Source organism: Engystomops pustulosus, chromosome 5 (genome assembly GCF_040894005.1).
Source record: "Engystomops pustulosus chromosome 5, aEngPut4.maternal, whole genome shotgun sequence".
NCBI lineage: Eukaryota > Metazoa > Chordata > Amphibia > Anura > Leptodactylidae > Engystomops > Engystomops pustulosus.
In genome coordinates this window covers 208127538-208154494 of record NC_092415.1, presented here as the reverse complement: position 1 = coordinate 208154494, position 26957 = coordinate 208127538, and the positions used below count along the sequence as shown (strand labels likewise).

Sequence of the window (26957 nt, the reverse complement as noted above, 5' to 3'; positions counted from 1 at the left end):
TAACAGGATTTAGAATTTATTATTTTAATCTACCTCCATATACACCCAGCTATCCTCAGACAGGAGTCACTTCTCTCCGCTGCTTCGATAATTACACAATTCTTCCCAGGGAGAGGGAGGATGGAGAGGAATCCCAGTCCGGCCGCTTGTCAGTACGTTCTGCGGCAGCCCACGACGCTGCGTTCCACGGATGTGGCGCTGGACGTGGGAGAACCTACCCCTCCTGATGTAAATTTACACAGTGATGAAAAGTAGAACTTAACCTAAGAACTAGTGATGGAAACCGACACCTGAAGAGCGTCTCTCAGCCGGAGAGCGCCTCATACGGTGGCCAAGGGTCTAAACCTGATTCTTATTCCCCACCTGAGTGACCCCCATGTCTATAGATCCTCCCCCTTTCCTCTGCCAGCCTGCGCCATGTACCTACGCTGACCTTTGCGTCTTCCACATCTGGAGACGTTCCTGTGGTCCAGCGCGTGAGGATCTGCCCGTGGTGGCTGCTCTGTGCTGTCACCTAGCCACAGGCCTTTACTTCAGCGTGCTGCTGAGCCTAGGACCCCCCCGACCATTACTGGTGGCTCCTACGTCTCCGCTCGGGCCGGCACATCAGCCAAGCACTTGATACTGAAATAAAGTATATGGGGTTTGCATTCTCTGGTCGCACACATCTTGTGAAGAGGAGGAGCCTTCATCTCTTGTTCCCCGGCCTGGAGGGGAAATATTCCAGGCTTGCAATTTTTTCACCACTGTCCGCGCAAAATCGAACTACTGAAATGCTATTGGGTGGAGGGGAATCTTTGGAGGAGGGGGCGAGGTTTTCTGTTGACATGCCACAGTCTATGCTCTCAGTCTGGGGGCCACTCCCTGCATTGCACACCACATCTGGCTTGATCTTGCCCTTGTTCGCTGCAGACCCCGGCAAGTTCTGGAGAGCACGATAATCTCTGTCCGGGAGAGGAAACGAGCGATGCTCCCAGGGTGCGATAGTCTGCAGAACAAAAAGAGAAAATAAGTCTTATTACCAAGCACACAAATAAAGTCATCAATATCAGATGGGGGGCGGTGCAGAGTGTCAGACACCACCAATCAGGTGATTGCTGCAATCTCTGCTATTATAATAAGGACAGAAGATTGATCCACCTGAGCTTCTACGCAAGCTCCAGCGTGTTGGCCATACAGAGCTTAAAGGCTGAGGAGACATACCTGCTCTTCTTCATCAGGGATCTCAGGGGTGGAGGATCTTGTGTCTTCACTCCAGGAAAGCCCCCTGGTGCGGCTGTGGACAGAGAAGCATTGGACATTGCTGTAAGGCTCCTGGTTGTCTGTTGCAGCAGATGACAGGGTTAGCGGGACATCATTAAGGCTGCTGAATCCCATGTCTGGCGAGGCGGGCTGCTGGAAGGACCCCTGGCTGTTGGATGAAGGTTGTGGTGTCCAACGACCATCAGATCTGTTAGAAGACCTTTAAAAAACATTAAAATAATTTGATCTTTCATTCCTTATTATGGTGCAATAACTTAATACGTTAAAGCGATGTTCCCATTTCCGCAAATAACCGACATGGTTTCGTAAGGAAAAGTTAGTTTTCTAATATACTTATTGAATCAATTCCTTACGGTTTTCTAGATCTCTGCTTGCTGTCCTCTTATAGGAAGCTTCTGTGTTTATTTCCAGTGGACAGAAATCTGACTGAGGTCACACAGGTGTGCGGCTCGTTATATCTCACAGTAATCAGAGCGATGTGATATATAACGATACCACGCACCTGTGTGACCATGGTCAGATTTCTGTCCACTAAGTAAACAAAAGCTTTCTATAGTAGGACAGCAAGCAGTGATCTAAAAACCATAAAGTATCAATACAGAAAGTAGACCACCCCCCCCTTTGTGCAGGCTCCATCCCCAAAGTTCTCTTATTATTATTACTGTATCTATGTTCTGTTTGATTAAAGTTAATGGAACTTAGACTAAAAGGAAAAAAAAATGGATCCATTTCTAACTACGCGTTAGAGACTGACAACTATGATAACTGGATGGACCCATTCCAGATAACCCAAATTTAGCAGAACATTAATAAAGATCTACCTAATGTACGACTAAGTGATCAACTCTGTTGTAACGTTCAAAACATATGTCCATTGATCGCTATGCAATCATTCATGTTGTTAGGTTGCAACACAAATTACTGTATGTAACTTTGTTTTATTAAAATAAATAAAAAGAAAATTACAGATAACAGAAAACATTAATTTACCGAAATGGGAATACCACCTGAATAAAGCTTGTATGGAGCAATGTGCTGCTAATAATCCAACACGTTACATAAAAGTAGAGCCTAGATTCATGTTCTGCAAGTAGTACCTGCTCCCTCGCCTCTGCGGAACAGTGGAGGTCCAAGAATCCCAGCGGGAGCGCTCCAGGTCCTCATACACATTGTGGCGGATCTGATAGGCCTCGTCAGACAAGTCTTCAAGCTGCAGAGACAAACAAGTCAACAACTAATCCGCAAAGCCAGAGAGGAAACCTGTCCCCTGACAGATACAGGCACACCACAGTCCATGAGAAAGTGACCCCTAGCTCTCCAGGAAACCAGGGACCCATTTTCACTGACTTATGGAGGCGCAGGACAAGGCTGTACACGATCCAGTGCAGCCAGAGGAAACAGGGGCATAACTTGATCTACTATGACTGTAATTGAACACAATCTATACCACATGAAAGGTCTTTGGTTTGGACACTTACCTGGGGATTCTCCTCCAGCATGCTTTGCTCTGAAGGGTCCAACACTCGCCACCTGAGGAGATAACAGCGAAAGGTTGTAAGTATATTTTCCTATGCAGATTTGCTGCCTACAAGTGGGGGGTCGTTTCTCTGGGCAGGTGTAATCTGTGACCTCAGCAGAGAATTGCCATTACTGTCACTGCTGAGGTCGGTGATGGGTTGAGCAGGCTGCATCCAAGTACAAAAGAACAGAGAGTCTCCTCTAATGGAGCTATGGAAAGTGTGCGCTACACAGGGAGCCAACACAAGCAAAGGCATCTCATGTATTTTCTATACAGATTAGATTTTGTTACTTTCTCATTACTTGTAGTGTGCAGCTCTGAACTGCATTCACCCAAGACGGACGTAACGTAAAGCACACATTTGATAAATGCACATAACATGGAAGTGCTACTGGTTTCTTTGCTGTAGTTTTGCCTGCAGCCGCTCTGCTGTGCATTTCACAGTTTTGGTTTAGCGGTGATATTGCAGTACAGCGCCAAGTACAACACTTTCCACCAAAAGGAAACCCCCTCCTGTCATGGTGGAGATGGGACACATACCTAGGTGTCAGGATTTCCTTGTACTGGATCTTCTCCACGCGCGCTGCGGCCGCCATAGACATTGGAATGACAATGTTATCTATGTCATATGAATTTTCAAACCTTTTCCGCTTGAGAGCCTAAAAACAAAACCAATGCATGACAGGAAATTCTAACGTACAAACCGGGATAAATCTTACATCCAATGCCCGCAAGAAAAATAGTCTACAAATCTGTGTTTTAAGATGACACTTACATTTTTGGTCAGTCAGATTTCAATGAACTCTATCTGGGAATGTTAGTATAGTGACCCCTGTGACAACCAAATAAAGAAGTCCTACATCCTAAAGATCCTGGATATTCTGCCATGTGCCACACACTTACCACGGAATTGGATGAAGGGGGGGTTTCTGTGAGGGATGAAAGCTGCTGGGCTGCATTGCTTGGTCTTGGAGTAACGGGGCTGGATATGTGAATGCTGGAGTTCAACGTTCCTTTGTATTGCCGATCTTCTCTAAACAGAGACCCTGTCAGCCAGAAAGATTTTGACATTAAGGATATTGGATCATATATTATGCATCAATATATAAGCAGCACAATGAGCAAGTGTCTTATAGGAAAGTGGGTCCGAGTCTGCTGCATGCACGGCTGTAGCTATACAAAGCCCCCACTGCGAGACATAGCAAGGCTTGTTTAGCAATAAGACTGCTGACAGAGAGCCAGGTAGTGTAGTGTAGACAGCCCCTACAAAGAGCAGACAAAAACCTGCATGGAAAAGTACAGGGACATAAGGATCGGCTTCCCATCACACAACTACTGACACCTAGACTCAGAAACTTCCTACAGCTATAAGGGTTTGTGTACATGCTGCCACTATCCTGCATGCTGTCATTTTAGCAACTAAGGGATTAAATGATGAGACCTGAAGTAATAGGGAATATCCTCCAATTAAGCTTTTCTATACAGGAACCTTCACAGTTTCCAGATCTCAGCTTCCTGAATTACGGCTTTAGAAGCCTGAATACCCAATATATGGGCTGCCTGTTGGTTTACTGGGTATGGTCTCTGGACAATGGCCATTTTCCCAACAAATATCATGGAAAATTTAAGGGCGGTGGCTGCAGCAGAGCAATGTAGAAGGTATCTAAAGGAAAATCTTGATAGAGTCCTTCAGACTAGTGGGGATGTGGCCTACACTGGAGCTTTCCAAGTTCAGACTACTCAAGGACCCATCCGTCAGATCAGTACACTCCCCTACTGCTAATAGTCAGCTTGAAGGGTCACAGCGAGGCCAATGCACTGTCACCGAAGAGAGCTACAGAGTAAGCAAAGAGCCATAGACTATGGGTAGGACGGGGTGCAGAGCCAGACCTGACTACTGGCCTATACCAAGGATACGACATCAATAGTCTGAACTTGGAACACAGCTCTAAGGATGCAGCAATTTTCTCATCTTTGCACGTGACAGTCACAATCTGCTCTCACCTGAAGGTGATGGATTTGGAGGCGTTCTACGGAGCTGTGATCTCATCCTCTCTGCGGCTGAGTCAGGGGTTAATCGTAAATGCCTCTGCCAGGTTTCGGTTCGATGTAAGTTTAGCCTCTCTTGGTCACTTCTACCATAGATGTTACCTGTTGCACATGGAAAGGAAACATTTGTAATCGACCCTAGTGGTAGAGAGGGGAAACTACAAGCTATTTTCATAAGACGGGCAAAGATGAGAAAAGAGCCACGCACCATTCTATGTAGCATCCTTGTAATGAACAAAAGCTAGAGGATTTTATAGGTTAAGTAACCACAATCTAAAGAAAAAGTCTCAGAGGAAGAACAAGTGACACTTAAAGGGTGTGAAATATCCATAGAAAGTTGCCAGCGGGTAGAGAGGTAATTCCAGGGTCCTGTGGCACTTACTGCCTGTGTAATCCGGCGTGGGGCTATGGCAGTCTCTCCGCAGCTTTTCTGAGGGTTTCTTGCTCAGTTGAGAAAACTTAAGAGCTTTGAGTTTTTGAGAGAACCGGAACTGCCTGTCTTCTTTCAGCAACGCTTCAAAGTGCAAGTTAAGGGGTGTATCTAAAAACCCAAGCAGCCAATGAGAGCATGGTTAGGAATCAAGACATTGTCAGGCTCTACATGCAAAAAAATGTAATGACTGCGTATAACTAAAAACATTGCCCCTATAGACGGCAGCAAACGCAGACAAAGCCGCACCCACCAGGGCGGGCCGCCTGCGATCGGGAACGAGCCAACGGTGGTTTGCGTTAATTTAACGCAAACCACCGGCGGCTCGTTCCCGATCGCAGGAGTTTCCATTAAACGCCGATGCGATGGGGCCGCGGCCTGCCCCAGTGGGTGCGGCTTTGTCTGCGTTTGCAAATGCAGACAAAAACGGCATGTGTGGCACCAGCCTAAAATTATAAAACACGTGATAAATGTGATGCAAGGTACTTCACACGGTTTTCGATAGTTTACAAACTCCACCCCCAATAAATAAACTTTACTGGATAAGTCAAGCTGGAGGGGCCTCCATACTGGCCAACTTATTGCTCCAAATAGAGATTTGCCACTGCTTATTTTCAATGTATGGAGAGCACAGACAAACATCATGGAGTATACAGCAGATAAATGTACAGCATAAACACTAGAAAAACACCAAGGAGAGAGCGATTAATACAGCTCACACATATACCATACAATGAATACAAATAGAAAGAGGAAGGACGGCACTCACCCAAATTCTGTGTGAAATCGAGGGTCTTCTTTATCAAGAATAAAATCCAAACAACACCAGGGTACAGCGGGGAGGGAGTGATGCATGATGCTCAAGGGAAGGCTACGGCCGTTTCGCGCTGTCTGCGCTTCTTCCGGCCTGGATTTTATTCCCAATAAAGAAGAACCTCGATTTCACACAGAATTTGGGTGAGTGCCGTCCTTCCTCTTTCTATTTGTATTCATTGTTTGGACTTGCATCCTTTCGGGACTTTGGCACCACATTATTCTGGGCTCTGACCACGAGCAAGACTATCTCCGATCCAACCCTCCGCGAAGCCGTCTACCTCAAAAAGGGTTGCTGGAGGTGCCGCTATCACTATCTGTTTCCACACATATACCATAGTTGGATTAAAGGACATTTACCACTGGTAGAGCGATGAATACAGCTCACACATATACCATAGTTGGATTAAAGGACATTTACCATTGGTAGACGTACCAATTACAACGCTATACGCAGTGATAGACGCAATTTAGTTTGTCTACGCAGTGCCTTGTCCTTTAATTTATTCACTCGCCCCGTTCCAAGTCCCACCCGTCCACAGAGCAGGTGACAGGTGGGATTTATCTGAACTGGGGGAAGAGCATAAATTAAAAGACAAGGCACGCTCCAGACTTATCAGCATCATTTTTATAACTTAATTGCCACAATCACAGAGTTAGAATTAAAGTTCCTCAGGAACTTGGTAGGGCACATTGGCCATCATGCTTTACAATTAGTGCAGAGGATACAGTGCGTCCACTTGCATCTTACCGTAGGGGAAGGATAGGATGGGGTGGTAGCACGGATCTACGAGGGCTATGCGCTCGCTCATGGTGCTGGGGTGTGTAGTCTTCGCATAGGTCTTACATCCACAAAGAATACAAGTAGTTGGAGGCTCACAGCCACACTTCGTAGACGGCGGCTTCTGTGGCTGAATACAAGAAACAGTGGCCATCAGGTACAGTGTCAGATAGGAAAATGCATAATAGTAATCACCATATTCCCAAATAACTCAAAATATCTGCAGGATTAATACTGGATTATTCTAAAAAGCCGATTATTCAAAGTAACCTTCACTACAATGGCTGGAGATAACATCTTCCATTTGTGAAGGTACCAGGACATTACAGACCAGGGGCAGGAGCAGCATACCACCCAGGATGCCCTCAGATTTTTGAATATGGGAGCCACTATATCGGTAGAAACCAAATAGGAACACAAGCTTCTTTATTCAGGACAACTGCCTGGAGTGCTGTGGAGTCAGGCGAATCCTTACCTTCCTACTGAGAGACGACACGTCACAAGACCTGACCAATCTGCGTTTCTTGTGCCCACGCAGTGGTCGTGTCCGGGCTGCCACGCAGGTGGCATCTGGGAGCGCTGGTGATGCCAACAGGCCTTCTACACGGCGTTTTTTCCCCAGCACCTCTTCAGGATCCAGACCCTCTGTGGAACCATTACATGACAGACTAGAACGTACACTGCAACAGAAAGGAAGATACAGATTTACTAATGTGCAATAGAATCAAAACCTTTCTAATGACTTCACAGTCTGACAGTCTATGAGGCCAAAATGAATCTACTATGGGGAGAAGCAATGGGCTTCTGAATACATTTTATTCAATAGATATGAGCCGAGACAACGCAACCCTGAAAATGATTAAGGCTTCTTTCATACAATAGACTACAGGACTAATGGATTACAATGCTGTACTGTAGTCTCTAAGGCGAGTGCATCACCCCAGACTCCATGCATTATAGTTAAAAATGGTGGCAGGAGGCCCAAGCCCCATGAAAGACGCCCACTATAGGTGCATCTTATAGGTCCAACAAAACGGAGTAGAAACGCACTGTGTCACAGGATCTTAGCCCCCGCTATAAACTTCTGGTTCAAGGGTTAAACCGCAGAGGCCTATTTCACTCGCTTTGCGCCACTTCTCCCAGTTACCAACATCCATGGGGTTTCATGTCAGGAGCTACCTGAAAAACTTACCAGTTTACGAGCCCGTTGACTTGACGAGATGTTTTTTGGGATGCGGTGGGGTCACACACTGGTGTGGTGGAAGGATTTTGACACGCGACATTTTCAGACTGTGTAAGGCGGGAACACTACAAGAAAGGAGACAGGTGTCATATGGTGGCATCAAAAAAGGTGAACTATCTTCAAAATGGAATAAAGGGCAAAACCCACACATAACATAATCCAACACAAAATAAAAACATTAAAGGGTCATGCAAACACCTACAGATCACACAAAAGGTGAATGATACACAAGTTTAAAGACGCCTGTGTTTACACCCTGCTATCTCTAATTCTAATAGACATTTGAGTAAGTGCTGCTCCATTATATAGGTTCTCAAGGTGTTGGTGCTTGGTCTAAGGCCTCATGCACACAAACGTATGCCGGCCCGGCCGTACACGCATCCCCCAGATGTTGTTTGCACGAGGCCCAAGGCAGATTGCATTCGATGCTGGGTCTAGATGGGGTAACATGACTGCAGTAAAAAAAAATTATTACAGCTGCTTCCAAAGATGTTTTGGAAGAAAAATAGCAACACAAGGAAGTAAAGTGGGTCCCTGACTTAGACCTCTGCCCACTGATCTCTGGTGAAGCTCTGGATGCTTTACTCCCAGGCTGCAATGATCAGCTGTAAGGTGTCTAATCGAGTTATTGATAATCATTGTTCTCATGACAATACAAAATTTGCAAAAATCCAACTGTTTAATGGACCAAAAAAAAAAAAAAATTATACATGTTCCAACTTATATACAAAATTAAATTTCAGAACAAAGCTGGGGAGAGGAGTTACAGTCAAATGATTACCATCTCTATAAGGTGTATGGAGGCAATCCTTGTGTAAACTAGTCAAAAAAAAAAAGACTGTCCAAAACGCAACATAATTATAAATTCTTTAAGGGATCAAAATCCTTGAGTTGTAAGGACCTTCCACAGAACCTGCAAGTGCCACTAGAGCTGCACTCACTATTCTGCTGCTGGTGCAGTCACTGTGTACATACATGACATTACTTATCCTGTACTGATCCTGAGTTACATCCTGTATTATACCCCAGAGCTGCACTCACTATTCTGCTGCTGGTGCAGTCACTGTGTACATACATGACATTACTTATCCTGTACTGATCCTGAGTTACATCCTGTATTATACTCCAGAGCTGCACTCACTATTCTGCTGCTGGTGCAGTCACTGTGTACATACATGACATTACTTATCCTGTACTGATCCTGAGTTACATCCTGTATTATACCCCAGAGCTGCACTCACTATTCTGCTTCTGGTGCAGTCAATGTGTACATACATGACATTACTTATCCTGTACTGATCCTGAGTTATATCCTGTATTATACTCCAGAGCTGCACTCACTATTCTGCTGCTGGTGCAGTCACTGTGTACATACATGACATTACTTATCCTGTACTGATCCTGAGTTACATCCTGTATTATACACCAGAGCTGCACTCACTATTCTGCTGCTGGTGCAGTCAATGTGTACATACATGACATTACTTATCCTGTACTGACCCCGAGTTACATCCTGTATCATACTCCATCTTGGTCTTGGTAGTACCTAGGACTATTGTGGATGGCAATGTTAGCGAGTCTGGACTATTCGATGACCTGATGTGTCTTTCTAATCCACAGAGTGAGTCAGTGGTTACTGGAGGCCGCTTACAGACCGGCTGCACTGACCATCTGCCATGTCTGACAGATCTAACTGGAGAGAAGCTTATAAACCCATAGAGGAACAGCAGCATCTGCCGGCACTATGCAACGTCACAGCTTCAATCCAACCACATGGAACAATGCTGGAAATCCAGCTCCGTTCTCTGTATAGTGGCTGCTCCAAGGAACTGCACCTTGGATCCCATTCACTGTGGTAGTTCCGCTGAACAGAGATGGATCATCTCTTCTAGGGAAACCCCTTCAAGCTGAAACCACAAGGTGATGAACGCAGCCATGTGACAACCTGGCCACAGGATTACTCGTACATCTCAAACAATTGGTACCAAACCACACACAGGATTATAGTCCAAAAGCCGTATACATGCCAGAAGACATTTTACAGTAGACCTTAGATTTACAAATGGCACCAGTGAAATAAACTGGTCTATACATGTAAATCCAGCACCGTGCTTACGTTACATATAACTGAGGGACAGGAAACTTTACCCATGAAGCAGCCGGATCCACTGCCTGGATCCGCTTACCCAAGCACATTCTGTAAATCACTCCAATACACAGACAAGGTTTCCCAGCCTTATAAATCCAGTAGCATCAATATACAGAACAAAACAGACCCCTGTCCTACCTCCACAGCAAGAGCTGTAGGATAAAGCTGGATGATCTACCACCGCCTTATAATTTCTCATCATCTACAACGTGCTCCAATCATGGTAACAAAAAACAAACAAAAAACACAACCCATTCTTCATTTTCTGCCGCACTTCACACTCCCCATTACTGAATTGTGTTCAGAAACCAACATGGGAGTTCCCGTAAACTTGTGGCCAGACGCTGGTGTCAGCGGACACGAGATACCCTCACATCTGACTCAGCACAACGCAGGAGCAGCAGCCGCTCGTAGCGGTTTATGGTAGATACTATGGAGCTCAGAGCTGTCCTTACAGTCCTGCACTACCCCAAGTTATTATGCAATGATCTCTGAAAGGAAGGAAAGTATAGGAGAGCTGCACAAGAATGGCGGGATAGGATCTGCGGTGACAGAAACCTCTTCACACAGAAGCCCTAGAGCTAAAAATATTGTGCCGTGTCTCTTCAGATTGTTAAAGGCCATGAGGTTTTGTAAGGACAGTTAGACACAGTTGTGTTATAAGTATAGGGCTGTGGGGACGGAATAGACCCCTCATGATCGGCCTTGGAGAGCAACCATGATCCAGGGCTGTGGAGTCAGAGTTGGTGACAATTTTGGTGAAGCTGGAGTCGTGATGAAACGGCAAATTATAAAAAAGTTCTGAGATTTTCACCAAAATGTCTTCTATTCCTGATCCAAGGATTTTGGCCAGGGATGAACAACAATTGGTCCAAGGGCCATACTGCTCAACTTTATAGGGCCGCATCTGTAACCAGCAGCAACTAACTAGATGCACCAGAACCACAGTACAGCACAAATTGCTACCCAGATATTATAAATGCCACAACATCAACCAAAAACTCGAGACCCTCAGAGCAGCATAAGGATCAGTTGTGCCAGAGGCAGGAGAGAACCTGAGAGCAGTACAGCAAGTACTCACCACTTCTGGGTGCGAGGGCACAGATCCGAGCGGCAGGAGATGTCCCGGGAGCAGCATTCACCACTACACAGCCTCCTGCACCAATGAGCTGTCATCAGTTATGGAAGTGCTCATTTGATTTAGCTGTACACAAGCAGCAACGCATGGCTTGACAGGCTGCACTTTCTGTACTGCTCAGTGGTGAAACTCCTCTGCTACAGAGGAATTAGGCACTGGGAAGGAATTTCCGCATTTTTCTCAGCGCTGCTAGACAAGGTAAACAGGACTAATGACCTGAGTCCTGCAGACCTCCCCTTCCACCCAGCCGTGTGCTACATCAGGGCTCTGGTCCAGGCATGCCATAGTCATATGCATGAAGTTTAATCTCAGTTTATAATGCACAATTGGTTTTGGCATAAAAAACCTAAATGCATTGAAAACACATAAAAAGGGTTACCTAGATGAACGGTTGGAGTCAGTTAATTTTTTACCAGCAATGGTCCCACGCACTAACCTGTTTGTCTGCACTTTGCAGAGCGGGGTTGGGAGTGCTAGATGAGGCTTCACATAGACTGTCCCGAGACAGGGGCTTAATGACAGATGAGGAACATGGAGGAGGCAACCGGCTGCCTCTTGCATTCAGCACTGCTGAGGGTCCTGCAGACTGGTGCGGTGTTGCGTCCTCACTATGTAGAGAGTCCCCGAGCACAACACTTCCCTGAAAACACAAAGTCAGAACATCACTACCTATAATGACTGTGCTGGGTCACTTGCTACATCCCATAGTAGAGATTGTCTCTGGTAAAAGGGAATTCCCATATCATGTCACTGAGGACCCGCTACCAGAGAATGAAAGCGAGGCTGCACCCAGTTAGCACCATCAGCTGATCTGAATTATATTAAGATGTGGCCGTGGATAGGAGGCACCCTATGCAAACAGACAAGCACAGGTTAATAGTACTTGTTCACTTGTACTTTAAACCACCCAAATAACAGCGACACATGTAATCAATGAAATATCACCACTACCATCCGCACTGAAAAACAGAGGCCAAATAAGAGTAGAGTCAGTGTGGACACAAGCCAGACACTGTATCATGCTCCAGGCCCTATATTTAGATGCTGACAGCTCTGTGTAATATAACTGATTGCGGCTGAATCACCTTTATAGCTCCTAGAGCCCAGCATTATGGCAGTATGTAACACACCATGATCAATACTATGCCCGACAGGGGAAGAGCTTGGAGGAAATAAAGCTTCTATTAGGAAAGAAGTGTCAAATCCGACCAACAAGCCACCACTTGGTCAACACCACTTGGAGGCCGCATTTCATTAGGACTTCTCAAGGCAACCCCAAGTCTGGAACTTACAGAAGAATTATTGGAGTTGGAGCAGGCACAGTGCATAATAAGGGGCATTGATCTGCTCCAAGGCCCTGCTGGATGAAACACTAAACCTAGATATGAAAGGTCCCAGAGATAAACCTGCCCTGACTTGCAGGAAATTGTACAGAGACACAGGGTTACTTTTCTGCTCACTGATTCCATTGTGCAGGATCTAACAGGGTGTTCCCATTAAGGGGATAAGGTAGATAATGGGGATTACAAGAATATTGACGCTTTTCTGGAATAAAAAAAACTAAAATTACCGATTGGTCTCATCTTACAGCGGTTGCCATCATTTTGCAGCAAAGTTAGTTATGTCAGTAAAGTATGTAGTCACCTTAGTACATCGGATTTGCTTGTAGATCTCGGTCTGTTGCCTTATCCGAAACTCAAGGTCGGAAACCTGAGCCTGTAACCATGTCCAGCGGCATATGATGGCCGCCCGCTCCATTGCCCACCGCCACTCTGCGCACTGGTCAGACCTGCGGAGACACAACATGTTTCTGATCAGGTGATAAGTTCTTTACAAGTTACCATTATACAAAAACAAGCCCCCAGGTAAGAGGACCAACACATAGTAAGCATACATTTGGATATTGAAAGAAACATCCATTCATTTTGGTTATTGTCTCTAATGCCAATTCTGATTTGCAGTGACTTGACCCTAGTAATGGCAGGAGGAAGCTATAATGTTATATAACTATGAATCAGCAAAACCCCAAGGTGGAAAATACCCCAAAGCTATAAAAACTGTCTCTTCTCTTGTAGAAGTTTCCTTAGCAGGAAGGTGCATTGTAAGGCCACTTTCACACGAATGTATGAACGCCCGGGCCGGAGAGCTCTCCTCACCCCTCCTTTCTCCATAGGGGGCCTTGCAGTTGCATTGTATGTGCAGAAAAAAATAGGGCACGCTCGCTTACGGCCACCATAAAGTGTGTGTAAAAAGGAGCCCAAGTCTTCCTTTGATGTTCCCCATTACCTTTAATGTCAAAAACACAAAATAAGCAACAAAAACTGTGTGCGTCTTCAGTCTTAGAGATTTCATCCAAGCACAGGAATAGTCAGACCAATAGTCACAATACAACAAGCAGCTTTGCAGAAAGTACAGAAGTAACAACGAAAAGTGTCCTGAAATGCCGGTGGGACTATGGTAAGAGGGGAAGGGGGGCACCCGGGAAAACCTGCGTCTCATGTAATTGGGTCGCACTGTATTCATCGTGTATACATATGTACTGCTTTGCAGAGCCAGGGGTCACTCATGGCTGCACACTATGCTAATGTCATATCCAGCCCAAAACGTCAGTAAATATCAGTGCAAATATCACCACAATTTCTCCTCCCTGCACAGATGTTCATCTACTGTAACCTGCATTGAACTTCCCGCAGCAATGAGGCTGCAAATACTGACCACACAAGGTTTTTTTAATTTATGCACTAGATTAATTTGGAAGAAGACATTGAAACTGATCAAAAACCGATCAATCAGCAGTGTTCACGCCTGGTTACTGTTCAGCTCTCCTGCTTTACAAGATATACAACAAGAAAAACTTCTCAAATCTAATATTCTCCATGCACTGATACAGCCCTGGGCCGACTCCTTTCATAAAACATAGTGAAACGTCATTCTGACTGCACCATCCTAGTACAGATCTGCAGGAAGGTAACACGGCTGAAATTACATCACGGAGACGCCGCTCTATTTCCTGGAAAGCGCAACTAGAACAGAGGATAAATAAATAAACTATAAAGAACGGACAGTGCGACACTTACAGCGTGCTATGTGGATGAGCCCCCGCTCCGATAAAATACAAAAGCCACAGGAAACTAATGCAGGTACAGCCGACCCACCAGCCATTGCCATGCCTGGACGTGCCATGGTAAACGCTCGCTTACCACATGCAAAAGTGATCTCCATAAGAGAAACACGTATGTGCACTCAATGCTGAGAATGGAGCAGGACCCCAGCATCAGGTTATACTGCATGGATTTCACAATTACAATAAGGGAGAGTAGTGGCCTTGGGAAGCAGAGACTCCCCACATGAGAAATCACAAAGTGCTTTGCTTTAATCACATTTAGGGATTGATTATCGTTTGTAGAATGAAAACTTATACAATTTTGCAATATACTTTCTGTATTGATTTTTCACCGATTCCTAGACCCCTACCTGCTGTCATTCGATAGGAAGCTTCTATGTGGACAAAAGTCTGACCATGGTCACACGGGTGCGCGGCTCGTTATCACACAGCTCTGATTACTCTCTATGATACTAACGAGCCGCGCACCTGTGTGACCATGGGCAGATGTGTCCACTGGAAGAGAACATAGATACTTTCTATCTAATAACTGCAGGTAGGCATCTAAAAAAAAACCTTAATTGATACAAAAACAATGAAAAATTGGACAACTTTTCATTAAACAACATTCCCTGAAATGGGAATATCCCTTTAAGCGGACCCACAGTCCTTACAATGTACACTGGAATTAAAAACAAAAAAACTCCAAAAAACGCACAATACAAGAGAATGAACAAGTCTCAAGGGAAAAACAAAATACAAAATCTATGATCTGCCTCATCTTGTTTTGAGCACAGCACGGGTGGCAGGTGACAGCAGAGAACCTTCCCCCGGCTTTACCTGGTTATCCATTACTATACAAGGCAGCTGTGGATGCGGGCATGTATTATACAGTGCTGCGGAGGGTGTGCACCCTGTAGATAGCGAGGAGTCAATCATTTTTATAAGAGATAACAGCATGTAATAAGCTTCCTGACCGCCCCGTCTGCACCTGACCCACATTACTGCAGCTCCCCTATATACAGTAATGTGTACAGCGATCACCATCCAGTATATACAGGTTACAAAGGGTTACCCCACGATGGCTCCATATAGAGTACAACATAATACTTGTAGTGATGTTGGTCAATGCTGCCAACTCTTGGGCTTTATGCGAGTCACAATACAGGACTCTAGTCCTGCGCATAACTGAGCATTTCTACCATATGTGATAGAGCATGTAGATCACTAATCGTACCGACTCCATACTTGCTCTGGGATTCTGTATCCAGTCTCAGGCAATGACCTGCAATCTGCTCCTTGGATTGTCCCTGACAGAGCAGGATTACTAATGCTCCATACTATACTAGCCTCCTCTGCCAGGCCTGTGACTACAAACACCAGGTAGAGGCCACGGGTCCCATCACAGCAGCTATACAGGGGTTACAGCAGGTCACATCCATAAACCCAGACCAAGCCAGTCTGGTGACAACACGGGTCCACAATCCCACTACCAGTCATGCGGATGAAATACTACAAATACTACAAACAATGCAAGTGCAGACATTTAGATATTTTGGTCTCCAGAAATGACATTATATATGGCTTTAACATCTAATGCCCTATGCAGGGTCACCGGACCAGGATTACAGAAGGAGTTTAGAAGATTTCTAATATAATCTTGTTGATTTCTGAGTAGAGACAAGTGTCCATCGCTGATAAAACAAGGAGAGGCGACATTACACAAGCCGTGCATTCACATGGAACAATGTATGTTTACGTCCTCTACCATTACGTCGCGTTGCCAGGCGATTAATGAAGTGAATGAATGGAGCAGCAGAAGGTACAACCTGTCCGTCCCTTGTGTACTCAGAGGCTGCGCTCAGCACTACATAGTCAGAGGCTTAGATGTGCGGCTCCTGTGTACACGATGCATATGGCCGCGCGCTGCCTATACATTCCCCAGGCTCCTGTGTACACGATGCATATGGCCGTGCGCTGCCTATACATTCCCCAGGCTCCTGTGTACACGATGCATATGGCCGTGCACTGCCTATACATTCCCCAGGCTCCTGTGTACACGATGCATATGGCCGTGCACTGCCTATACATTCCCCAGGCTCCTCTGTACACTATGCATATGGCCGTGCGCTGCCTATACATTCCCCAGGCTCCTGTGTACACGATGCATATGGCCGTGCACTGCCTATACATTCCCCAGGCTCCTCTGTACACTATGCATATGGCCGTGCGCTGCCTATACATTCCCCAGGCTCCTGTGTACACGATGCATATGGCCGTGCACTGCCTATACATTCCCCAGGCTCCTGTGTACACGATACATATGGCCGTGCGCTGCCTATACATTCACCAGGCTCCTGTGTACACGATGCATATGGCCGTGCGCTGCCTATACATTCACCAGGCTCCTCTGTACACGATGCATATGGCCGTGCACTGCCTATACATTCCCCAGGCTCCTCTGTACACGATGCATATGGCCGTGCGCTGCTTATACATTCACCAGGCTCCTGTGTACACGATGCATATGGCCGTGCGCTGCCTATACATTCACCAGGCTCCTGTGTACACGATGCATATGGCCGTGCGCTGCCTATACATTCCCCAGGCTCCTCTGTACACGATGCATATGGCCGTGCACTGCCTATACATTCCCCAGGCTCCTCTGTACACGATGCATATGGCCGTGCACTGCCTATACATTCACCAGGCTCCTGTGTACACGATGCATATGGCCGTGCGCTGCCTATACATTCCCCAGGCTCCTCTGTACACGATGCATATGGCCGTGCGCTGCCTATACATTCCCCAGGCTCCTGTGTACACTATGCATATGGCCGTGCGCTGCCTATACATTCACCAGGCTCCTGTGTACACGATGCATATGGCCGTGCGCTGCCTATACATTCACCAGGCTCCTCTGTACACGATGCATATAGCCGTGCGCTGCCTATACATTCACCAGGCTCCTGTGTACACGATGCATATGGCCGTGCGCTGCCTATACATTCCCCAGGCTCCTGTGTACACTATGCATATGGCCGTGCGCTGCCTATACATTCACCAGGCTCCTGTGTACACGATGCATATGGCCGTGCGCTGCCTATACATTCACCAGGCTCCTCTGTACACGATGCATATGGCCGTGCGCTGCCTATACATTCACCAGGCTCCTCTGTACACGATGCATATGGCCGTGCGCTGCCTATACATTCACCAGGCTCCTGTGTACACGATGCATATGGCCGTGCGCTGCCTATACATTCACCAGGCTCCTGTGTACACGATGCATATGGCCGTGCGCTGCCTATACATTCACCAGGCTCCTCTGTACACGATGCATATAGCCGTGCGCTGCCTATACATTCCCCAGGCTCCTGTGTACACGATGCATATAGCCGTGCACTGCCTATACATTCACCAGGCTCCTCTGTACACGATGCATATGGCCGTGCGCTGCCTATACATTCCCCAGGCTCCTCTGCCGTACAGTGGTGTCCACTACAAGCACAAGATTAACATCCAGTAACAGCATGGATATTAGGAATGGCCTTGTCTACCCACCCATCTCCCTGACATTTACCAGACTAGATGAAAGGCCAAAAGGGATCTCTCAGGGCCTCATTTGGGCTAATGCAGCTCTATAAACACATTTAGCACATATATAGCAGGCATTACCCAGGGACATGCTAAAGATAACTCAAACCAGAGCTGGTCCTCTCAGAGTGCTCCTGTATAAATGGGAGACAGGTTCATGGCCGCACTGTCAGGCAGATGGTGATGCACAATATAATATAGCACTCATCTACATCAGCCTCAGCAAACACCATTTAGCTCTTCTGATGCCAGGGATACAGAAAATCTTACTATTTATATTGGGATACACCAGGATTGTGCTTCACATCTCATCCACAAGACATGGAGACCTCTTCTGCAGGTTATAGACCTACAAGATGTCAATTATATCGACAAGTGTCACCAGCGGCTTTAACCCTGTGCAATACAAAGATTGGGAGCAGTGAGAGCCCGCAACACGACCTAGAGGAGGGCCAGAGCTAAAGAAGTTTAGTTTTGACATGGTGACTACTGACCACAAACAAGTGATGTAGTTTACTTGAATCAAACCCATTACTATATAAGCCTGCCTGAATGTCCGGCCCAAACGCTCAGAGTCCGGAGTTCAGTTCCAGCCTCTAAGCATCCGTGCCGCACGTTCAGGAAGGCTTACGGTGAGTAAAGCACATCAGACTCACTTGTGGCCAATAGACCTTAGGGAAACTGCTGAAGTTGGCCATCCTGTACAGGCCGAGCTGTATAAAGTTCAGGGAAGTGTCAATTCCTAAAAGTCAAAGTGAAATCTGGCAAGTTACCAAGAGCAAATAAAGCTCAAACTAGAAAGATAGGACCAGTGCAGGCGCTGGACTGAAAAGTTAAAGGGGTTTTCCCATGTACTAAAGCTAAGCCCTATCCACGGGATAGAGTCTGACTTGCTGATCTGTGAGGGTCTCAGCTCTACCGGCCCAAGCGCCGTGCTCAGTAATTTCCATCAGCTCCATAGAGATTAACGGAGCAGAATGGTCATGCGCGGCGCCTGCTCCATTCTGTGGATAGGGCTTCATTTTAATTAATGGGAAAACCACTTTGAAGGAGCCAATCAAGATGTAAACCTGGCAGCACCAAAGGTTATACTGTGTAATTATACACCTACAACTTCAGTGTTGATAAATCTGTTGGCGTCGGCTGACTCCATGCAATCACTGGTCTCGTGTCCTGCTGACATATAGACACATGGGAACATTCATATGAATGTACACATCATGGCAGAACTATTAGACCAAGTGGGGACCTCCAGATCATCAGCACACGACCAGCTCAGCATTTAACCAGCAACCACTCATCTTTGTCATCAAGGACAACGCTGTATTTTATAGGAGTCAGACGCAGCACAAGTGTGTATGGAGCAGGACAGGGGTAGGGGAAACATCTGTTCTTAAAACAGACTTAAGGCATGTCCTGTAAATGGGAATTCCCCACAGGGTAGGCACTGTCATTGATCGTCTATGTGCAGATTTATCAATCAAATTCTGATTTGGGGATCTGGCGTCATCAAATCAGATGTTACCCCAATCATAAAACAGTGAACATTGCTGTAAAATCCTACAGCTCCCGGAGAGATGAACAGGAGAAGCATCTCAGTGCTCTCCAACGGGTGATGGGTGCAGCAAGGTGGGTGTTGTGCCCCCCCACACATGAAAAATGAATCTATACTCCTCACAGGAATGGTCTCTTGATTTGTACATGTAAAATAGCCTACAACTTAAAAACGTGAACCATTTCACATGATGCAGCAGGGGTAACAAACACCTGCAGAGAACGCTACAGATGGGATGCTGCTGTACACGATGCTTACAGGAGGATGCAGGTGATATGCATATATTTTGGACCTGTAGCAAGTTAAATATACTGCGGAGGATTCCCTTACATCCCGAAGTTTATTTATTCAACTTACTACCTGGGAAGGTGCAGAGTTCAGGTGCCAGGCTGCTCCTTCATGCCCTCACTGGGGACAAATATTTAACCTCCCTCTTCTGGAAGAAGCCTGTTCTATCCTCATCTACGAATCTGTAATCGAGTATCAAGGATATGAGGCCAATGGAGAATTTAAGTGCTCAACTCAATAAGATGGATAAAATTGAGGCCATTTGGTCTTCATGGGATCTTTACAGTACAATACATGGACTTAAGTTTAAGAGGACAAGTCGCTCAAAAAAAAAAAAAAAATGCACTAGGAGCTGCTTATAAGTACAGGCGGTCCCCTACTTAAGGACACCCGACTTACAGACAACCCATAGTTAGACAGACCCCTCTGACCTCTGGTGACCTCTCTGGATGTTACTATAGTCCCAGACTGCAATGATCAGCTGTAAGGAGTCTGTAATGAAGCTTTATTGATAATCCTTAGTCCCATTACAGCAAAAAAATGTTTAAACTCCAATTGTCACTGGGGCCAAAATTTTTTTTGTCTGGATCTACAAATATAAAATATATAGTTTCGACTTACATACAAATTCAACTTAAGAACAAACCTCCAGACCCTATCTTGTACGTAACCCAGGGACTACCTGTAATCAGGTCCTAGCGTTACCACATTTTTAGCAGCGAAACTGCTCGCTTTATCGGAACCCACTAATGAAGCTAACAGACACTGCAGCGCCGTACAATAGACTCTCCGGAGCACGCTCGCCAGGCTATGGCGTGGGAGGGGGGTTCTGGGGGAAGAAGCAGAACCTCGGACCACCCCTCATGAATACGCTGGACCGATGAGAGCTCATTCCAGCGTTCCTATTGTACGGCGCTGCAGTGTCTGCTAGTGTTATCAGAGGGTTCCGATAAAGTTAGCAATTTATCACTGCTAAAAAAAAAAAAAAGGCAAGTGCTAGGAGCTTCTGACTGACCAGTCCTCTGTGTATTGTCCTCTTCCGTTATTTCTTTCTCCCGCTGTTCTCTTCTGATTAGTACAGAGAACAGAATATCCTGTCTAATATGTGTTACATGTGGGGACACTTGAAGTGACTAACTTGGATGCTTTGGTTTATGCTGCCTCTATGCCCAAGCCGGGGCTAGTGTGAGTGAAAACTAAAAAAAAAAAAAAAATGAAAATGAGTTATTTAAAAAAAAAAAAAAAATTCCATACACATGCCGAGAAGTGTGAACACATGGAGTCTAGATGCAGGATGCCCTCCATACAGTCAGTATACAAGTATAGAGACTGCACACCGTCCCTGCAGTGTCACAATACACACGGTACTAGCAGACACGCTGCAGCCTCTCCTGTAGTCACATGGTGGAAGATTTATTCAAAAAGTGTGACCAAAACTTCTTGTTGCTCATAGCAACCAATCAAATCAGCTTTCATTTTCGAGCACCAGCTTATAAAATGATAGCGGGGCTCCGATTGGCTGCCATGGGCAACTAGCACAGTTTTAACTCAGACACATCTGAAAACTCCCCCATAAGGAGTCTCTATATACTGTAGGTCAGTGGTGGCGAACCTATGGCACGGGTGCCAGAGGTGGCACTCGGAGTCCTCTCTGTGGGCACTCAGGCCATCACCCTGCACAAAGGCCTCCTCCTGCAGCCACAGGTAGCCCAGAACGTGCCATGTTCAGCACTATTTTAAAGTGACTTGAAGAGTAAGGGAGGAGCAAGGAGGAGTGGGCAGAGCTGGATTATCATTGAAGCCCCTTCACAGGGCCTGCGATTCATCCTGTTAAGGGGACCTTAGAGGGAAACTACAATAATAATCTAAATTTCTCCATCTTTCTACTGTATTGGTGTCTTCAGGACACCAATACATTCAAATCTGTAACACAGCAGGCAGCAATAATTTACTTTAAATTGGCATTTGGCACTTTGTGAAAAATATGTAGCTTTCGGTTGTAGTTTGGGCACACAGTCTCTAAAAGGTTCGCCATCACTGCTGTAGGTGAAGCTTGTAAATTTCACATGTGAACAATGAATAGACACACATACACTTATATTGTATACATACTGTTTATGCTTTCTGCCCTGTATACCATCATAGTATATAGCTGTAGCACAACCCTAGTGTCAGTATAAACAATGTGTGCAGCCTGCCCCGTATACCGGCAGAGTCAGTGTGTATATACAGGGGGTGCAGCCTGCCCCGTATACCGGCAGCGTCAGTGTGTGTATATACAGGGGGTGCAGCCTGCCCTGTATACCGGCAGAGTCAGTCAGTGTGTATATACAGGGGGTGCAGCCTGCCCCGTATACCGGCAGAGTCAGTCAGTGTGTATATACAGGGGGTGCAGCCTGCCCCGTATACCGGCAGAGTCAGTCAGTGTGTATATACAGGGGGTGCAGCCTGCCCCGTATACCGGCAGAGTCAGTCAGTGTGTATATACAGGGGGTGCAGCCTGCCCCGTATACCGGCAGAGTCAGTGTATATATTTGGGGTGCAGCCTGCCCTGTATACCGGCATAGTCAGTGTATATATTGGGGGTGCAGCCTGCCCTGTATACCGGCATAGTCAGTGTATATACTGGGTGGGTTCAGCCTGCCCTGTATACGGCAGTCAGTGTATATATTAGGGGGGTGCAGCCTGCACTGTATACCGGCACAGTCAGTGTATATACTAGGGGTGCAGCCTGCCCTGTATACCGGCATAGTCAGTGTATATACTAGGGGTGCAGCCTGCCCTGTATACGGCAGTCAGTGTATATATTAGGGGTGCAGCCTGCCCTGTATACGGCAGTCAGTGTATATATTAGGGGGATGCAGCCTGCACTGTATACCGGCACAGTCAGTGTATATATTAGGGGGATGCAGCCTGCCCCGTATACCGGCATAGTCAGTGTATATATTGGGGGGGTGCAGTCTGCCCTATATACCGGCATAGTCAGTGTATATATTAGGGGGATGCAGCCTGCCCTGTATACCGGCATAGTCAGTGTATATATTAGGGGGATGCAGCCTGCCCTGTATACCGGCATAGTCAGTGTATATATTAGGGGGATGCAGCCTGCCCTGTATACCGGCATAGTCAGGGTATATACTGGGGGGGTGCAGCCTGCACTGTATACCGGCACAGTCAGTGTATATATTGGGGGGTGCAGCCTGCACTGTATACCGGCACAGTCAGTGTATATATTAGGGGGATGCAGCCTGCCCTGTATACGGCAGTCAGTGTATATACTAGGGGTGCAGCCTGCACTGTATACCGGCATAGTCAGTGTATATATTAGGGGGTGCAGCCTGCCCTGTATACCGGCACAGTCAGTGCATATACTGGGGGTGCAGCCTGCCCTGTATACCAGCATAGTCAGTGTATATACTAGGGGTGCAGCCTGCCCTGTATACCGGCATAGTCAGTGTATATACTGGGGGTGCAGCCTGCCCTGTATACCGGCATAGTCAGTGTATATATTAGAGGGATGCAGCCTGCCCTGTATACCGGCATAGTCAGTGTATATATTAGAGGGATGCAGCCTGCACTGTGTACCGGCATAGTGTATATACTGGGGGTGCAGCCTGCCCTGTATACCGGCATAGTCAGTGTATATACTAGGGGTGCAGCCTGCCCTGTATACCGGCACAGTCAGTGTATATATTAGGGGGGATGCAGCCTGCCCTGTATACCGGCACAGTCAGTGTATATATTAGGGGGGATGCAGCCTGCCCTGTATACCGGCACAGTCAGTGTATATACTAGGGGTGCAGCCTGCACTGTATACCGGCATAGTCAGGGTATATACTGGGGGGGTGCAGCCTGCACTGTATACCGGCACAGTCAGTGTATATACTAGGGGTGCAGCCTGCCCTGTATCCCGGCATAGTCAGTGTATATATTAGGGGGGATGCAGCCTGTCCTGTATACCGGCATAGTCAGTGTATATATTAGGGGGGTGCAGCCTGCCCTGTATACGGCAGTCAGTGTATATATTAGGGGGGTGCCGCCTGCCCTGTATACCGGCATAGTCAGTGTATATATTAGGGGGGTGCAGCCTGCCCTGTATACCGGCACAGTCAGTGTATATATTAGGGGTGCAGCCTGCCCTGTATCCAGGCATAGTCAGTGTATATACTAGGGGGGATGCAGCCTGCCCTGTATACCGGCACAGTCAGTGTATATACTAGGGGGGTGCAGCCTGCCCTGTATACCGGCAGTCAGTGCATATACTGGGGGGAGCAGCCTGTGGCCCGGTGCACACTTCCTCCCGCACACGTGGGTCACTCACCCGGCTGGGGGCGGCTTCTCCTCCCGGTCTGGGCCGCTCTCCTCCGCCTCTTCCTCGCTCTCTTCCCCGGAGCTGCTCTCGGTGGCGTCCGAGTCGAAGCCTCCCTGGGCGGCGCGGATCCGGGCCGTGGAGCTGCAGGCCAGGCGCTCCAGCTCTGTGTGCGGGGAGGCCGGGAGCCCCGCGGCGCCGCGCTCCGCCAGTAGCTCCACCAGACCGGCCAGCTGCTGCCGGACGTGCCGCTCCACCTGCTTGGCCTGGATGACCTGGAGGCGGCGGCACAGCCTGCGGGCCCGGGCCCCGAGCTCCTGCTGGCGGCCGGACATGCGGGCAGCCCTCAGCGAACACTGGGCCCCGGGCTCGGCTCTCTCCTCCTCCGCCCGCTCCTGGGCGGCATTCTCCGGCCTCTCCTCCACGCCAGTCCCCGGCTTGTCCGCGGCCTCCACCTCCGGGACCCCCCTGCTCTTGGCCGGCCGCTCCGGGACACAGTCGTCGCTTCCCCCGTTGAGCAGCAGCAGGCCGCCGGTCCCGTTGAGCTCCGGTTTCCAGGCGGGAAGGCCGCGGTCGGTGGCGGGGGTGGAGGCGCTCAGCTTCAGCCGGTGGGGGGCTTCCTGTGCGGCTCCAGTCAGCGCCGGGGCCATGTCCGCCATACAGGGGGCTCCGGCGGCGGCTGCGGAGGAGGGGGGCGGCACTCGCGTCACGGTTCCGGGGGTCCCGGGCTCTTCATGGCCCGGGCGCCGGGGGGTCTCGCTCCTCACACCCCCGGCACACGAAGCGGTAAGTCGCAGGCGCGTCTCTTCACAACGCCCGAAGCGCGGCGGTGGCGGCGAAGGCCTCCTCCCCACCCGGGCAGCCAGGGGAACAAAGCTCCTTTACTCCTCCCCCCGCCTCCTCCTCCATTGCGCGCTCACCCCGCCCGCCGCCATCTTGTGCCGTGCCTGTCACTCCGCGCCCCGGGATGTACCACCACACACGAGCAAAGCTGCCTGACAAACAGCCTATGAGACTCCATCCAGTCCGGTTATACTTATAATGTAGTCTCTACGGATTTACAGCCAACACCGAATTATAAAACAAAAGCCAATTAAAGTTGGACAAAATAAGTCCACCCCTCTATCCGCCTCCAGTTGGTACAGTCCACCCTGAGTGAGGCGACGTTGTGTTACCCCTATTGCGCACCAGGCTAAGCTCACTTTCCCGCCCTCCTCTCCTGACAGAATGCCCCTCCCGTCGCTCTGATTGGCTGAGCCCCGCACTCCTTTGTCTCGCGGCTTGTTTTTTTCCCCTTACATGTTTCTTTCAGGTTGGCCGCCATACGTCAGAGGGCGTGGCGCAATTCCCACCTTCCATCAAAATGATTGACAGTTGAATCAGCTAATCAACGATAGGAACACAGTTCCCGCCTTTATTTCTCACATGGGTACGGTTGTTGTCACCGCTCCAGAGGGTCTTCCAGGGCTCATAGATAAGTGTCACAGAATCCGCGGAAACTTCCAGATATTTATAGCCACATGTTCCTTAAAGAATACTGATTATAATGAGCATTATTTTACAAAGGATTAGTACCCCCTTTTAGGTAAAGTGATGTCACAATACAGGGATAATACACACAGTGATGTCACAATACAGAGATAATACACACAGTGATGTCACAGTACAGGGATAATACACACAGTGATGTCACAGTACAGGGATAATACACACAGTGATGTCACAGTACAGGGATAATACACACAGCGATGTCACAGTACAGGGATAATACACACAGCGATGTCACAGTACAGGGGTAATACACACAGCGATGTCACAGTACAGGGATAATACACACAGTGATGTCACAGTACAGAGATAATATATACAGTGATGTCACAGTACAGGGATAATACACACAGTGATGTCACAGTACAGGGATAATACACACAGTGATGTCACAGTACAGGGATAATACACACAGTGATGTCACAGTACAGGGATAATATTCCCTGCGCCTGACATAGTGAGTGCGTCCTATACAGATGTTTGCTCGACATCTATCACTAATTTGTGCCTAAAAAGGCGCAGAAATGCACCTCCTCTGAGCAGCTGCACTTCCAAAAAAAATCACTTTTCATTACTTAAAAATAAAAAAATTAAAAGTTCCCAAATGAAGAATTCCCTCTATGCAACGTGGAAAATCCTTCGGAGCAGTTTTATAATGTAACATTTCCCCAGTAAGGACTTCATCATTGTCTATGGGATCATCTCTGGGAGTGATTATTGTCTTATTGTACAGATCTGAGAATATTATCAGTCTCCATTTACTGTACATTATAATAACAAAGGAAAAGACTCATCGGAGCAAGAATTTTTTTATTATTTTTTTCCCTCTCTGTAACTTTCAGTCCCTGCAGTTACATCACAATGATAGGTTTTGTGCAGAGATGTCGCCCTGAACGTTCTGTCACATTATCTCAGTCGCCTTTCATTATTGCTCACAAATGAGATCTAACAATTTGCGCCAAATTTGGCGCTAATTTAGGCGCAAATGAATCGGACATGCGACAGTTCCAAAGTGCATTTACTAAGGCAGAACCAGATCCATCATAGATCAGGAGCCAAAAAGAAGAGCAAACCAGGCGCAAAAATAGGAGAACCTGAGACCCCCTATGATTAATGTCCCCCATAGTGATTTCCTCTTCCACAGTTGTTACTATGTTTCTGTGACGGTTCTG

At 47.3% G+C, this 26957-nt stretch overlaps 1 protein-coding gene across 3 annotated transcripts; it reads right to left on the bottom strand.

Moving 5' to 3' along the window:
- On the bottom strand, positions 1–25277 carry LOC140133839 (KAT8 regulatory NSL complex subunit 1-like). Of its 3 annotated transcripts, none has more exons than XM_072154473.1 (14): positions 25158–25277; positions 13030–13174; positions 11822–12025; positions 8048–8163; positions 7331–7535; positions 6826–6985; positions 5214–5372; positions 4787–4933; positions 3686–3828; positions 3323–3441; positions 2742–2793; positions 2361–2473; positions 1204–1462; positions 1–988 (listed from the first exon to the last, which is right to left on the bottom strand). In XM_072154473.1, the coding sequence occupies exons 1-14, from the start codon at positions 25256–25258 to the stop codon at positions 689–691; spliced, it is 2223 nt and encodes a 740-aa protein (XP_072010574.1). In that variant the 5' UTR covers positions 25259–25277; the 3' UTR covers positions 1–688. The 3 variants fall into 3 exon arrangements, with proteins under 3 accessions (XP_072010574.1, XP_072010572.1, XP_072010573.1); XM_072154471.1 differs by lacking the exon at positions 25158–25277 and adding an exon at positions 24250–25151; XM_072154472.1 differs by lacking the exons at positions 4787–4933; positions 25158–25277 and adding an exon at positions 24250–25151.
- Positions 25278–26957: the final 1680 nt, after the last annotated feature.